Source organism: Gigantopelta aegis, chromosome 8 (genome assembly GCF_016097555.1).
Source record: "Gigantopelta aegis isolate Gae_Host chromosome 8, Gae_host_genome, whole genome shotgun sequence".
Taxonomy (NCBI): domain Eukaryota; kingdom Metazoa; phylum Mollusca; class Gastropoda; order Neomphalida; family Peltospiridae; genus Gigantopelta; species Gigantopelta aegis.
The window spans coordinates 46,490,495-46,506,675 of record NC_054706.1 but is presented as its reverse complement, the minus strand read 5'-3'; the positions used below and the strand labels follow the sequence as shown (position 1 = coordinate 46,506,675).

The 16,181-nt window shown below is 38.8% G+C and overlaps 1 protein-coding gene across 1 annotated transcript in view; it reads left to right on the top strand.

The window, feature by feature from the left end:
- LOC121380025 (potassium voltage-gated channel subfamily KQT member 1-like) overlaps positions 1-16,181 on the top strand; it is a 107,411-nt gene that overhangs the window by 27,410 nt on the left and 63,820 nt on the right. Inside the window, exon 2 of the mRNA XM_041508745.1 lies at positions 1,045-1,541. Coding sequence (XP_041364679.1) covers positions 1,225-1,541 — 317 coding nt within the window. The 5' untranslated portion in view covers positions 1,045-1,224. The remainder of the gene's footprint in view (positions 1-1,044; positions 1,542-16,181) is intronic.

Genomic DNA, 16,181 nt, shown 5'->3' with positions numbered 1-16,181 from the left:
ATTAGTCTGAGCAGTGAAAAACGTTTACTTTGAATCAGGTTTTCAATCTGGTGGTGCCTGACATACGATCCACGACAGGGGAATACGTTTTACGGTTATGGCATACATTTGATTGCTTGTAGAGACACACATCATTATTATATGGTAACAGCCCTGTTGGCTATCTTGTCCACTTCATTATTCATATCCGTGATCGGGCTGATCCGGCTATTGAATGCCATCTGCTCTCTCTGTTTCTCTCGCTCTCGCTCTCTCTTCTGATAACAATATTGTGGTGAAGCGTACACGAAAACATCAGGCTCTCTTCGGTTTGTTGTTTTAAAGCTATCGTCGTGCTTAACTCCAATCAAGGTTCAAGCACGCTGTCCTGGGCACACGCCTTAGCCTTCTGGTCTGTCTGTTCAGGAGAGTGGGTTAATGAGTTAGTTGTTAGTACCGGTACCTAACTTCTCTCTAACTAACCACTAACGACTAACCCGCTGTCCTGGACAGCCAATCCAAAACAGCCGAGGTGTGTGTGTGTCCAGGACAGCGTGCTTGAACCTCAATTGGATATAAGTACGAAAAGAGAAAATCGAGTGTAGAAGTCTTACATCTTCTTACATCTTCCCCACTGAGTCATTAAAAAAACTCAATCAGGGTGGGTGCCGGAACCGAGATGCGAACTTAGTGCCTACCTTAGAGCTCTCGTTTGAGGTTTGCAGGACTAATCACCCTCTGTGTTCTCTGTTTTATCCCCCGTTCCAACCGAGCCCGCAGGACTGATACATCATAGGCTGTGGTATGTACTGTCCTGCGTATGGGGAAAGTACATAATATTATGAAAGTTCTTTTTGCTGCTGTATCGGTAGAAGAAGGCTATGTGATGTCAGCAGATTTCCTCGCGTTCTATCTATCGACCAAATGTCGAACTAACTCTATTAAATATCCGCAGAATCGTTAAACCAACATGTCTACCCTTTGTTTATGATTATTGCAAGTTTACATATATCATTTGATGACAGTTGATCTTTTCCTCTCTCTTTGTTCTTGTTTTTTTACTAGATCTTTGGCAGATGTGACGATGCCGACCTACTACAGCCAGCAGAATCAAAACGAGGAAGCATTAACGTTGTTGGAGTTCTTATATTCTTCAGTCCTTGTGATTAATGGTTCTAACACTTAATTCCTGCTCCCGTGTGTACCACTAACCGATAAATCTGGATATCTCCCGCACTCTGTGACATGGAAAAGAATAGCCCCGATGTCTTCGTGTCGGAAGCCATCTTGCCAAAGGGAGATCTGCGCGGATTTCTTAAGCGGGGCAAATCGAGCGTGTCAGGAAATGGCTACCCGTCTCTGTTGCCGGACCGACTGCAGGTGGAGTACCCGGCGTCGACAAGTCACTCGGTCGACTGCAAGAGTCTGCAGCAGGCACTGCAGTCAGCGGAAACCAAGACGTACCCTCAGTTGTACGCGGGAAAGACTTCGGCCCAGGCGCGGATCTACAACTTCCTGGAGAGACCAACCGGGTGGAAGTGTTTTATATATCACTTTACAGTGTAAGTATATATATATATATATATATAGCTTTAATCGTCACGGTTGTTTGAGTTTATGTTGTTGTTATATAATGTAGAATGAACATACATTGGTTTTGTAAATGTTACATTCAGTATTTAATTCAGGTGTGGCAAATGTAAACAGGTGCAACTCTCTCTCTCTCTCTCTCTCTCTCTCTCTCTCTCTCTCTCTCTCTCTCTCTCTCTCTCTCTCTCTCTCTCTCTCTCTCTCTCTCTCTCTCTCTCTCTCTCTCTCTCTCTCTCTCTCTCTCTCTCTCTCTCTGTATCATCGTGACCTTGACTTACACCACCTTTATAATATTGACTATAGGTTATTCTTTTGGACACTAGATAGGTAGTAGGTAGAAAGATACATACATACATACATACATACATAAAAACATACATACATATGTACATAAGTACATGGGTACATAGGTTGGTAGTTTGGTAGTTAGGTAGATGTATTTCATATATATGCTGCATAATGCATACCATTCTTTTAGCAGAAAATCCATTCATTCCAGGGATATCAATACGACTTACTAAGTAATCATTCCAAGTCTTAGAGAAATAAATATCAACACAAACAGGTTAATTGTACACTATTATATGATCACATAATGATCATATAATGTCATTCAGTAGATACATTGTATATCATCATCCACTGATTTACCCAGCAAAGGATAAACTTAGAGGAAGCTACTGTGGGCGCGATGTCAGTTCCATACATTGACCTTTTCACTTGAGATTCCGCGTTAAAAAAGCCTGAACATTGAAACTGATGGCTTTAACTTCCCTTTTACATCGACCAATATACTGGAGTCCCCTATAAACGCAGCAATCAGATTTGTAGTTGTTTAAAAAAAAGTTAAAGTTTGTTTTTGTTTAACGATACCACTAGAGTACATTGATTAATTAATCATCGGCTGTTGGATGTCAAACATTTGGTAATTCTGACTCGTAGTCATCAGATGAAACCCGCTACATGTTTGTTAATGCAGAAAGGGATCTTTTATATGTACTTTACCACAGACAGGATAGCACATACCACGGCCTTTGGCATACCAGTCGTAGTGCACTGGCTGGAACGATAAATAGCCCAATGGGCCTACCGACGGGGATCAATCCGAAACCGAAACGCATCAAGCGAGCGCTTAACCACAGGGATGCGGTAGTTGTTTAAAAGGGATATGAGAAGAAATACTAAAACTGATTTTGTATAACTGAAGGTATTATGGCAGGAAACAAAGAGGGTTATTGTGTATTTTTATAGGAACCTTACACATGCGATGGCAATAACAGTTGAAAATTGGGTGGTGCGTTTTCATCACTGTTTTGAAAGTGATTCATGAGTGCATGTAATCATACCTGTACTTATTCCCATGACCGTTTTGATTTAGTAAACTAGTGTGGGGGTGGGGGTCTCCTTTGTGGCGGTGCAAGAAGGATTTCCTCGGGTGTGGCTATCCTCCTATAGACGAGGCACAAGATAAAGATACATGGAATGAACCACTATTAAATTTTTGCCAAACAACCATTTGACTCTGGATTGTGCAGAGATACGGCCTTGATGACGTATTACAATTTTTTCGTTCAGATTCAGTATACATTCTGCTCCATCGTTTGGGGATTACTATTCTTAGTTAAAATTTGTTTTTATTTAACGACACCACTAGAGCATATTGAGTTATTAATCACCGGCTATTGGATGTCATGTTCAAGTTCTTTATTTGCCTTGAGATTTACTTACAACTCATCAGCTGAATCAAACATCTGGTAATTTTATACTAGTCTTAGCTTCCGGGCTGTCAACAGTATTTTAGTTCTTAACAAAACCTTGTCACTCTAGCACACACAAAAAAGGTTATTCTATCTAGGTCTGAGTCATCTAATGACTCGTTAAACCGTTGATTTTCCTGACTTCCTTTCACGGAATCACAGCGTGCGTGATACTGATTACTGATGCTTATTGGTACAATACCCTGTTTTAGCACTGTGCAGACTTTGTCATCATTTTGGTAAAGATAACCAATTTGTATGTGGTGTAGCTGGTTTGACATGATAATTTTTCGTGTGGCCTGATCTGTCTTAGAACGGTGAATTTATACCATTCGTACCACAGACATGTTATTATTTGTCATTCGTACCGGCCTCGGTGGCGTCGTGGTAGGCCATCGGTCTACAGGCTGGTAGGTACTGGGTTCGGATCCCAGTCGAGGCATGGGATTTTTAATCCAGATACCGACTCCAAACCCTGAGTGAGTGCTCCGCAAGGCTCAATGGGTAGGTGTAAAGCACTTGCACCGACCAGTGATCCATAACTAGTTCAACAAAGGCCATGGTTTGTGCTATCCTGCCTGTGGGGAGCGCAAATAAAAGACCCCTTGCTGCTAATCGGAAGAGTAGCCCATGTAGTGGCGACAGTGGGTTTCCTCTCAAAATCTGTGTGGTCCTTAACCATATGTCTGACGTCATATAACCGTAAATAAAATGTGTTGAATGCGTCGTTAAATAAAACATTTCTTTCTTTCTTTTTGTCATTCGTGCTTTGAACTATTGGGCTATTTCTCGTTCTAGGTAGTACACCACAACTGGTATACCAAAGGCCGTGGTATGTGCTACCCTGTTTGTGGGATGGTGCATATAAAAGATCCCTTGCTACTAATGAAAAATGTAGCGGGTTTCTTCTTTAATACTATATGTCAAAATTACCGAAAGGTTGACATCCAATAGCCGATGATGAATAAATCAATGTGCTCCAGTGGTGTCGTTAAACAACACAAACTTTTTTTTGTTTAGCCGTTTGAGACAGTGTTCGATGGTGGGGTTTTTCTTCTTCTTTTTTGCTGTTATTAATGGCGTTGGACATTTAACGGCACCTTGAAACATTTAAAACTTCAAATATTTGGTGTCCAACGTATATGATTATTTTGACATTTGGTCAATAGATAGAAAAACCCGCTGCCGTCACACAGCTGACTCCTACCGATAAAACAGTGAGGGATATTTTATATACGCATTCCCATAAACAGGACAGTACATATACGACTACCTATGAAGTTTCAGTAGTGCGGCACTGGTTGGGACGGGTAAAAAAAAAAAAAAAAAAACGTTTCTTACACGCCCGTTGGTGAGAACATTATTCGTTGATTTTTTATAACAAATATTTGCTAACACATGTTCGTTTGTTAACAATTTCAAGACATACCACTGGCTGCTCCTAGATGATCACCAGGTCACCAATGCCGTACCATCCAATGAAAAAAAAACACGGTCGAAAATCGATTAAACTGTAACGTATAGTTAACCTGACAATAATTTGTCTGCGACGCATAAGTTAGCTACAAGTGAAAGGGCTGTAAATAACTTTTAGTCGAAAGAGATGTTAAAATTTGCTTAAAACCTGGAGCCTATTTCACTAAACATCGTAAGTTACGTTTTGCACGTAAACGTAAATCTACGATTCTTATTACTATTATAGTTTAACAAATATAGTTAGAAGAGCACATATTTTATTTTATTTTGTCTTTAAAATACTCCAGCTTCCGTAATGATGTAATTTTCTACGTGAAATTGATGCCAAACAAGTGTAAACGCACGGCCGGCATAACTGCTAGTAGCAGACGTAACTTACGATGTTTCGTGAAATGGGGCCCACTGGTCTTTGTGGATATGTAAGAAATAGAATAATACATTCGCAACTCGTTTAAGATAAATGGTATCTAACGGCCACTCAAATAGTATTCTCTATACAAACAACTCGTAAGATAAATGGTATCTAACGGCCACTTATGTAGTATTCTCTATACAAACAACTCGTTGTAACATAAATAGTATCTAACGGCCACTCATGTAGTATTCTCTATACAAACAACTCGTTGTAAGATAAATGGTTTCTGACGGCCACTCATGTCGTATCGTTACACAAACAACTCGTAAGATAAATGGTTTCTGACGGCGACTCATATCGTATTCTCTATATAAACAACTCGTTGTAAGATAAATGGTATCTAACGGCCATTCATGTAGTATTCTCTATATAGCCATAGACCGGCCTCGGTGGCGTCGTGGTTAGGTCATCGGTCTACAGGCTGGTAGGTACTGGATTCGGATCCAGTCGAGGCATGGGATTTTTAATCCAGATACCGACTCCAAACCCTGAGTGAGTGCTCCGCAAGGCTCAGTGGGTAGGTGTAAACCACTTGCACCGACCAGTGATCCATAACTGGTTCAACAAAGGCCATGGTTTGTGCTATCCTGTCTGTGAGAAGCGCAACTAAAAGATCCCTTGCTGCCTGACGTAAAAGAGTAGACTATGTGGCGACAGCGGGTTTCCTCTAAAAATAGTGTCAGAATGACCATATGTTTGACGTCTAATAGCCGATGATAATATAAAAAATCAATGTGCTCTAGTGGCGTCGTTAAATAAAACAAACTTTACTTTTTACTATATAGCCATAGCGTCGATCCTACAACCCATCGCACCACTGAGCTACATACCGCCCCTTATAATGAAAGTGGGTGAGGCTCGTTGGAGCTGCGATATGGCTTAGGATGTTCCTCTTACCTAGTGGAAGAGACCCAGTTGGAAATTTCCCGTTCCAACTTCTTTCTGACAAAGGGTATATGACAAATGTGGTTTATGGTATCCTGGTTCAGGCGCGAAACTGAAGGGCGTACACCTATCCCAAACTGCCTCACTATCAAAACACTAACAGCGTTTAATGTATAAATATATTGAATTTATTCTATTTAGTTGGGGAGATGTGATAACTTGGTATGTTGGGTGTTTCTACAGGAAGATTGCCTGTATATAATACATGTTAGTGTACTTTGTAGTATTGTAGGTTCCTGTTTGAATATTGTATCCCTTCCCTAGGAAAACACCGCCGTCACCTGCATGTATGCTAGCCATGTCAGGGCTTCTAGAATTCACTAGCAGTGGATTCGGTGCTTTTTAAAATTCAGTAGCCATAATTATGAATCAACTAGCCCTACTTCTGTACCATACATCTGTACTAAAAACACTAGAGCATAAAAACAAAACCCACATATGGCTAAAACGCTTTACGATCACTATATAATAATTAACATATAATTTGTAATAGTTTTTGTGCAAATATCATTAACTATTCCCAATAAATTAACATGCACATACTTAATGCTGTGCAGAGTAAATAAGACGTTGAAACCAGTATCTCTTTCCAGCTAGTGCACCACGACTGGTATATTAAAGACCATGATATGTGTTATTATGTCTGTAGGATGGTGCATATAAAAGATCCCTTGCTACTAATGGCAACATGTAGCGGGTTTCCTTTATAAGACTATGTGTCAAAATTACAAAATGTTTGACATTTAATAGCCGATATTAATAAATCAATGTCGTTAAACAATACACACTTTAACTTTCTACAGAAGTGAGGAATGCTAATAAACACATTCTCTAAATCTCTTAAAGGTCCAGGCTCAACGAAAACTTAATTCACTATTATTTGGTATCTACGTATACCTTTTACAATATATATGAAGTATCAATAAAACAAGTTTCAAAAATTTGACCCGTTTTTAATATATTCGCAATAAAAAGTCGCGTTTTTCCCATCGCTTGCCAAAACGCCTCTCGACTCCAAGAGCTAAGTCACGTGACTCCGTGACGTGTTAACAGGCGTAACATGAAAGCGTGATTCGCAGCCTTTTAGACATTTTACTTGTAAGGTGGAACACGTGTATTTTTAAAATGCGGAAATTTTATTCTGTTGAATTGAATTGTATGGATGGAATATTCTTTTGGAGATAGTTTTCAAATGTAAAATATGGTGAAAATATGGTTTCGTGTTTGGATGTATCAAAGCTGCAGTTTTTCCGAACTTTAGACAAACCGACAATCACAGGTTTACGTGGAAGCGGTTCTTAAACAGAACCCGTGCGTAATGGAAAGGACCATCACGATGGAATAGAATCTGCAATGACCACTTCATCACTGGGGATTACGACAATTATTTAAGGTGGTCGATAAGTATCCCCACCGGCACATATTCTACAATTGCGTATGACACAGTAAACAAGAAACCACGACGAGCACCAGCTAAACTAGAGCTCAAAAGGGGGAGGGGGAGGGGTGGTGAGGGTACCAGAGCAGAGGCGGCAGTGTAAAATATAGTGGTACGGCTCTAGGTTGCCAGACTCTTCTTTAAAATTCAATTCAGAAGAATACTTTTTTATATATACTGTGTATTAATAATATGCCATATCCGTGGACCTTTAAATGTTCATTTCCTGTATTCTTTTATCCTTTGTGGTTATGTGGCGACTTTGGCTGCTCTTCTCTCAGTCAAGTGTTGATCATGTTACGCCTAATAACCGTATTTAAATCGGAAGGACAACACGGTTACCGTATTCTAAAACGTAACTGTTTAAGCAAGCAAACAAACCAACGTGGTGGGTTCTCTTCTCATATCGTTAAGAGGCACTTGCAGCTAGCATTCACCACCAATGGGTCATGCCTGCTTTATTAACGGCACCGCAGAAGTGGAATTCACTCATCGGACAGATCGATACAGTTTAGTCGACAGTTCAGATCTCAATGCAAAGTAGCGGAGAGACTGACAGTACATTCAAAATTTATATTAAGAAAGTCCGCTTATACGAATAGAACCCGTTAATATTAATAAAGCACCACAAAGGAAAACAAACAGTCCGTTAATAGAATAATAACGAAGAAAGGAAATGAAAGTTTGTTTAAAGGGACATTCCTGTCTTTTCTGCATTTTTTAAGAGACTTTTTAACGATTGCAATTACATATCAAATATATTTTATTTTTCTTCATAAAATATTAGTGGCTGTATATTAAACGTGTTTCTGATCGTTCTAATATTTGTACTAGGTTAAAATTCCTTTTATTTCCTAAAATATAGCTTTTTCGTACGTACGTAATTATTTGAAAACAAAATCCAGTTTGGGCTTCTTAGAAATATTAAGACGACCAGAAACACATTGAATATACAGACACTGATATTCTAAACAAGAAAATATATTTAATATGTAAGTTTAATCGTAGAAATGTTTTATTAGTCGGAAACATCTTACAATGGAGTAAACTCAGGAATGTCCCTTTAACGAATCCTGAACACACGTTAAACTATGACCATTCGATGTCCATTTGATGTTTCTTTTGTTTAACGACACCACTAGAGCACATTGATTTATTAATCATCGGCTATTTATATGTCAAACATTTGATAATTTTGTCATTTAGTCTTAGAAGGAAGGAAGGAAATATTTTATTTAACGACGCACTCAACACATTTTATTTATGATTATATGGCGTCGGAATTAGTATTAGAAAGGAAATATTTTTCATTGATAACAAGGGATCTTTTATATGCACCATCTTGCAGACTGGATGGTACATACCACAACCTTTGACATACCAGTCGCGGTGCACTGGCTGGAACGAGAAATAGCCAAATGGTCCCACAGACGGGTATCGATCCTAGACCGTCCACGCATCAAGCGAGCGCTTTACCGTCGCTCCTACCGAAAAAAACAGCAGAAGTTATCTTTTATTTCCCATTTTCCAATAAAGTGGGCAGGACATCCCACGGTCTTTAAGGTACAATTCGTGGGACACTGGTTGGAACGGGAAAAAAAGAGGTGGTCTAACTTGCGATCCATTGCACCCCAGGCGAGAGCTCCACCATCGAGCTAACCTCTCCCCTAAGCAAAAACAAAGACAAAATTAATTATGTTATTTGAGAAATATGAAAGAAGGAAGGAAGACATTTTTATTGAACAAGGCACATTCAACACATTTTTATTGAACAAGGCACATTCAACACATTTTTATTGAACAAGGCACATTCAACACATTTTTATTGAACAAGGCACATTCAACACATTTTTATTGAACAAGGCACATTCAACACATTTTTATTGAACAAGGCACATTCAACACATTTTTATTGAACAAGGCACATTCAACACATTTTTATTGAACAAGGCACATTCAACACATTTTTATTGAACAAGGCACATTCAACACATTTTTATTGAACAAGGCACATTCAACACATTTTTATTGAACAAGGCACATTCAACACATTTTTATTGAACAAGGCACATTCAACACATTTTTATTGAACAAGGCACATTCAACACATTTTTATTGAACAAGGCACATTCAACACATTTTTATTGAACAAGGCACATTCAACACATTTTTATTGAACAAGGCACATTCAACACATTTTTATTGAACAAGGCACATTCAACACATTTTTATTGAACAAGGCACATTCAACACATTTTTATCTACGGTTATATGGCGTCGGATATGGTTAAGGCCCATACAGGTAATGAGAGAGGAAACCCGCTTCCGCCATTTCGTGGACTGCTTTTCTTGATTAGCAGCAAAGGATCTTTCATTTGCACCATCCCACACACTGGGAGAGATTTAGCTCAGTCGGTTGAGTGCTCGCTTGAGGTGCTTGCGTCGCTGGATCGAACCACCTCTATGGATTCATTCAACTGATTGGGGGTTTTCGCTCGTTCAAACCATAGTTGGTCAAAGGTCGTGGTATGTGCTATCCTGTCTGTGGGAAAGTGCATATAAAGGATCCCTTGCTGCGTTAAGAAACTGCAGCGGGTTTCCTCTGATGGCTGTGTCAGAAATACGATTTGTTTGACATCCAACAGCCGATGATTAATTAAACAATATGCTCCAGTGGTGTCTTAAAACAAAACAAACATCCCACACACATGACAGCACCTGTGTACTTCTTAACACGGGACCGGCCTCGGTGGCGTCGTGGCAGGCCATCGGTCTACAGGCTGGTAGGTACTGGGTTCGGATCCCAGTCGAGGCATGGACTTTTTAATCCAGATACCGACTCCAAACCCTGAGTGAGTGCTCCGCAAGGCTCAATGGGTAGGTGTAAACCACTTGCACCGACCAGTGATCCATAACTGGTTCAACAAAGGCCATGGTTTGTGCTATCCTGCCTGTGGGAAGCACAAATAAAAGATCCCTTGCTGCCTGACGTAAAAGAGTAGCCTATGTGGCGACAGCGGATTTCCTCTAAAAAAATCTGTGTGGTCCTTAACCATATGTCTGACGCCATATAACCGTAAATAAAATGTGCTGAGTGCGTCGTTAAATAAAACACTTCTTTCTTTCTTAACACGGCCTTTGTTACACCAGAGGGCCGAGACGTAGCACAGCAGGTAAAGCGCTCGCTTGATGCTCGATCGGTTTGGGATCGATCCCCGTCAGTGGGCCTATTGGGCTATTTTTCGCTCCAGCCAGCGCACCACGATTGGTACATCAAAGGCCGTGGTACAAAAGAATAAGAACGTAACTAAAGGTTTTAGTAAGATTGTGTATTATCACTATTATTATTTATCAATTTTGAATAGACCATCAACACTGATGTTCTTACCGTTACGACTAGTACATCAGAGGCCGTGGTATGTACTGTCCTGTCTATGGGATGGTGCATATAAAAGATTCCTTGCTGTGAAGTGACGACAGCGAGTCTCCTCCCTCAATATCTGTGTGGTCCTTAACCATATGTCCGACGCCATATAACCGTAAATATAATGTGTTGAGTGCGTCGTTAAATAAACCATTTCGTTCCTTCTTGTTACACTGGTTACACCAGCATTGGCCCAAACCAGAAATAGTCCAATGCGCCCACCGATGGGGATCAATCCTAAATCGATTGCGCATTTGGCGAAAGTGTAGCAGCCCAAAATGTCTCAACTGCCCAAGATGTTCAAATTGGAACATTCTGGGCTACTGGAACATGTTGGTCTGCTACAGAGTCGAATTACGTCACGTCACGCATGATGAGGAATAGGGGCGGGACGAAGCTCAGTGGTAAAGCGTTCGCCTGATGCGCGGTCGGTCTAGGATCGATGCCCATTCGGGCGGCCCATAAGACCATGTCTTGTTCCAGCCAGTGCACCATGACTGCCATATCAAAGGCCGTGGTATGTGCTATCCTTTCTATGGGATGGTTCATATAGAAGATCATTTCCTACAAATGTAGCGGGGTTTCCCAACTAACCACCAACAACTAACCCACTGTCCTGGACAGACAGCCCAGATAGCTGAAGTGTGTGCCCAGGACAGCGTGCTTGAACCTTAATTGGATATAAGCACGAAAATAAGATAACATGAAATGAGAAGTCGGTGTAGTGGCCTTACACCTACTCATTAAGTCGTTAAACTCGCTCTGGGTGGAAGCCGGTACCGGGATGCGAACCCAGCATATACCAGCCCTTAAGTCCGATGGTTTAACCACTACACCACCGATGCTTCAGTGTTTAATGTTTTATTTATTAGACCACGGTGCTCACTGGAATATGTTTAAAGTTTTGTTTTGTTCTACGACACCACTAGAGCACATTGATTTACTAATAATCGGCTATTGGGTGTCAAACATTTGGTAATTCTGACATATAGTCTTAGAGAGGAAACCCGCTACTTTTAGTTCATTAGTAGCAAGGGATATTCTATATGTACTATCCCACAAATAGGATAGCACATATCACGGTCTTTGATACACCAGTCGTGCTGCACAGGTTGGAACGAGAAACAGCCCAATGTACCCACCGATGTGCTCACTGGAAAATGCAAAATTGGTTTAATCTGTGAAACTGAAAAACAAGCCTCGGCACTCTGAACGAAGTTAAACAGTTGAATGGTTACTTCATTAATCTGAAAACAAAATCTACCAGCAGTAGGTTAGTTGTTTTGAAAGTGACACATTGATGTCCCAATCACCATTATGTGCAGTCGGTTATGTAATACCATGTTGATAATTAATTATTTTGATTCCGTTCTGTTGATTACTCACAGATTGTGTTCGTTCAGAATAACGTATTGATTTAGTCCGGCAGCGAACCACTAAACCCCAAATTAAAGGTGTTAAGTTTATTTATGTTGCTGATTATACTTGTTTAGGACATCTATTTCACAGATCTGAAGGATGACCTCGTGCCACCTTTGGGCATTTTGAGATTTTAAAGTGTATATGTTACAGTCAATCTATGAAACCAGTCATTACGCGTAATGCCTAAACAAATCAGTCATTTCGATAAGTGCCTGTGACCACCAGGCAATACGCGAAATAACTGAAAATTCCAGGCATTTCGCGAAATGACTGAAAATCATGGCCAGCCATTACGCAAAATGACTAAAGTGCTATCTATAATACCACACCACTCAAGTCCTAATGTAACGCTTTATTTAAACTCGAATCAAATCATTTCAGAAGTTGTACATGAAGATGAAGTTGAATGTTACCAAATAGTTAGTGTCAAATCATGAAAGTAACATATTGGTATAGAAAGGTCACTTGTTTTTGCACACAAGACTACCATGACAACGGCTGGAACATTGAATTTTGGTTTTGAAACATTTTGCATCGACTGGACTCGCATCTCTTAGGACCAGCACAGTTACACCTAACATATCCCTGTCCACCACAGTTGGATTCGTGATTAACAGCTTGGTGTAAGGTCACTGACTTTGTACGGTTTACATCAACATCAGTAAGTAAACGCTGGGGGCACAAATCAAACTGATTGCGTGTAAACCTCCCTTTTAGAATCCCTGCTTTCACACAAATTGCGTACATATCGTTCTCATCACGGTCTATAATATGCAAAAATCCATGGAAATCATATAAATCTTCAATATGCACATTTTATTTAGTTTCTAGGTAAAGATTAGACTTTTGAAAAAAAAATCCTCTCACTAAAAGATTATTGATCAATCATAGTCATAATTTGGACATACATAGATTTATAATCAAGGAATATTTATCCTCTACATATTTAGGTATAAAGTCTATTGTATGGAAGAACAGGCAGACTGTACAATTATTAAAACAGTACTAATCTTGATAGACACACACACAATCATCGTCATCTAGAAAAGTGATTAATATAATATTTTTAAAAGATGAAAAGAAGCTCCTAGATAATAAGACATCAATAATATAGCAGATTCTGTGTTGTTTGTTTAAGAATAAACCAGAGAAACATTAATTACCAGAACCTTTTGTTTGTAATATAGCAGATTCTGTGTTGTTTGTTTAAGAATAAACCAGAGAAACATTAATTACCAGAACCTTTTGTTTGTAATATAGCAGATTCTGTGTTGTTTGTTTAAGAATAAACCAGAGAAACATTAATTACCAGAACCTTTTGTTTGTAATATAGCAGATTCTGTGTTGTTTGTTTAAGAATAAACCAGAGAAACATTAATTACCAGAACCTTTTGTTTGTAATATAGCAGATTCTGTGTTGTTTGTTTAAGAATAAACCAGAGAAACATTAATTACCAGAACCTTTTGTTTGTAATATAGCAGATTCTGTGTTGTTTGTTTAAGAATAAACCAGAGAAACATTAATTACCAGAACCTTTTGTTTGTAATATAGCAGATTCTGTGTTGTTTGTTTAAGAATAAACCAGAGAAACATTAATTACCAGAACCTTTTGTTTGTAATATAGCAGATTCTGTGTTGTTTGTTTAAGAATAAACCAGAGAAACATTAATTACCAGAACCTTTTGTTTGTAATATAGCAGATTCTGTGTTGTTTGTTTAAGAATAAACCAGAGAAACATTAATTACCAGAACCTTTTGTTTGTAATATAGCAGATTCTGTGTTGTTTGTTTAAGAATAAACCAGAGAAACATTAATTACCAGAACCTTTTGTTTGTAATATAGCAGATTCTGTGTTGTTTGTTTAAGAATAAACCAGAGAAACATTAATTACCAGAACCTTTTGTTTGTAATATAGCAGATTCTGTGTTGTTTGTTTAAGAATAAACCAGAGAAACATTAATTACCAGAACCTTTTGTTTGTAATATAGCAGATTCTGTGTTGTTTGTTTAAGAATAAACCAGAGAAACATTAATTACCAGAACCTTTTGTTTGTAATATAGCAGATTCTGTGTTGTTTGTTTAAGAATAAACCAGAGAAACATTAATTACCAGAACCTTTTGTTTGTAATATAGCAGATTCTGTGTTGTTTGTTTAAGAATAAACCAGAGAAACATTAATTACCAGAACCTTTTGTTTGTAATATAGCAGATTCTGTGTTGTTTGTTTGAGAATAAACCAGAGAAACATTAATTACCAGAACCTTTTGCTAGTAATATTCAAGTGTTATTAAGCATATTTTCTATAAGATTCTTTAATCTGAAACTATAGCAAAAGGTGAATATTAAGTTATTGTATAATAATAAATAATTAATATTAAATAGTATTTTAAATCGTATAATCAATACACTTATCCTTGTTTATTCTTAAAATGTGATTTTATCAATATTTAAGACCTGAAGCCTGAGTGGTGTGTGGTATTATAGATAGCACTTTAGTCATTTTGCGTAATGGCTGGCCATGATTTTCAGTCATTTCGTGAAATGCCTGGAATTTTCAGTCATTCGCGTATTGCCTGGTGGTCACATGCACTTCTCGAAATGACTGATTTGTTTAGGCATTACGCGTAATGACTGGTTTCTCAGACTGACTGTAACATATATATTTAGTCATTTTATTGTCAGTAACTTGTAATATTGTCTCAGTAGTAGATACAAATTAGGAAGGATTTCTACATGGTGTGTAGTTGGGTTAAACTGTATTTAGACAGAACATTGAGAAGTCTGTGTTGTTTACTGTGCACTTTATAGTTAGAATCAAATTCAGGTGAAAGTTATAACTATAGAAATTAAATGTAAAACATGTTGCATTTGATTGTTTTAGCAGTAAACATCGGCATATTTTTTATCGGGGGCCACCCACATGGGAGGGGGCAACCACACTGTCTTTGAGTTTCCTACACGACAGGCAAATATACATTGTGGTGAGAAACAAGAGGTGTGATTTAGGGAGCAATATCCCATGCCCCTCCACCACCATCCAGGCTACACCAGTGGGTGTAAACCTTCTTATTGCTGATGGTTGCTGCTAACGGCGTGTCTAGGGTAGTATTACAAGTATACGATATTCAGTGGTTAGTCAGGGTATGGAACACTGTGGACCCGCTACCGTTTGTTCCTTATGGTACACACTCTTTGATAACAGATTACAATACTTCCTGTACAGTTGATTCCAGGCCTGGCATAGGTGAATCTGCTTTCAAGATCATTGCTTCTTGGCCTTTCTGGACTGTGTTTAATAGTGCTTGTAGGAATATCTCCCCTAATACTATTGTATATTAGCAACCATGAGAGAGCGAGCGCTGACAAAGGTTTTAAAGAAAATAGTGACTGTTTTGTTTAGGTTGTGCCATTCAATAGTGTAAAAACTAGTGCCACCATGTTTAATTAAACAACAATTACGCTTCTGGAAAAGTGAATATCATTTTATCCTTAACCGTTACCTTGGCCAGATACAACATTATCTCTCAAACGAGGGCCAATTGATACCCTGATGTACAGGCATGTATCTCTTAAAGTAACCCAATGTCTGATGACATCAGTTCCATGTTGCCCTTTCGTTTTAAAAACAAGTGATTCAAGATTGTCCAAACAGCCTTCCTCGGTTTGAGTTTTTCAAATGCAGTGCAAGATTATCTGTGTACAAACTGTTTTCTTCAGATATTTCTTCTTGTT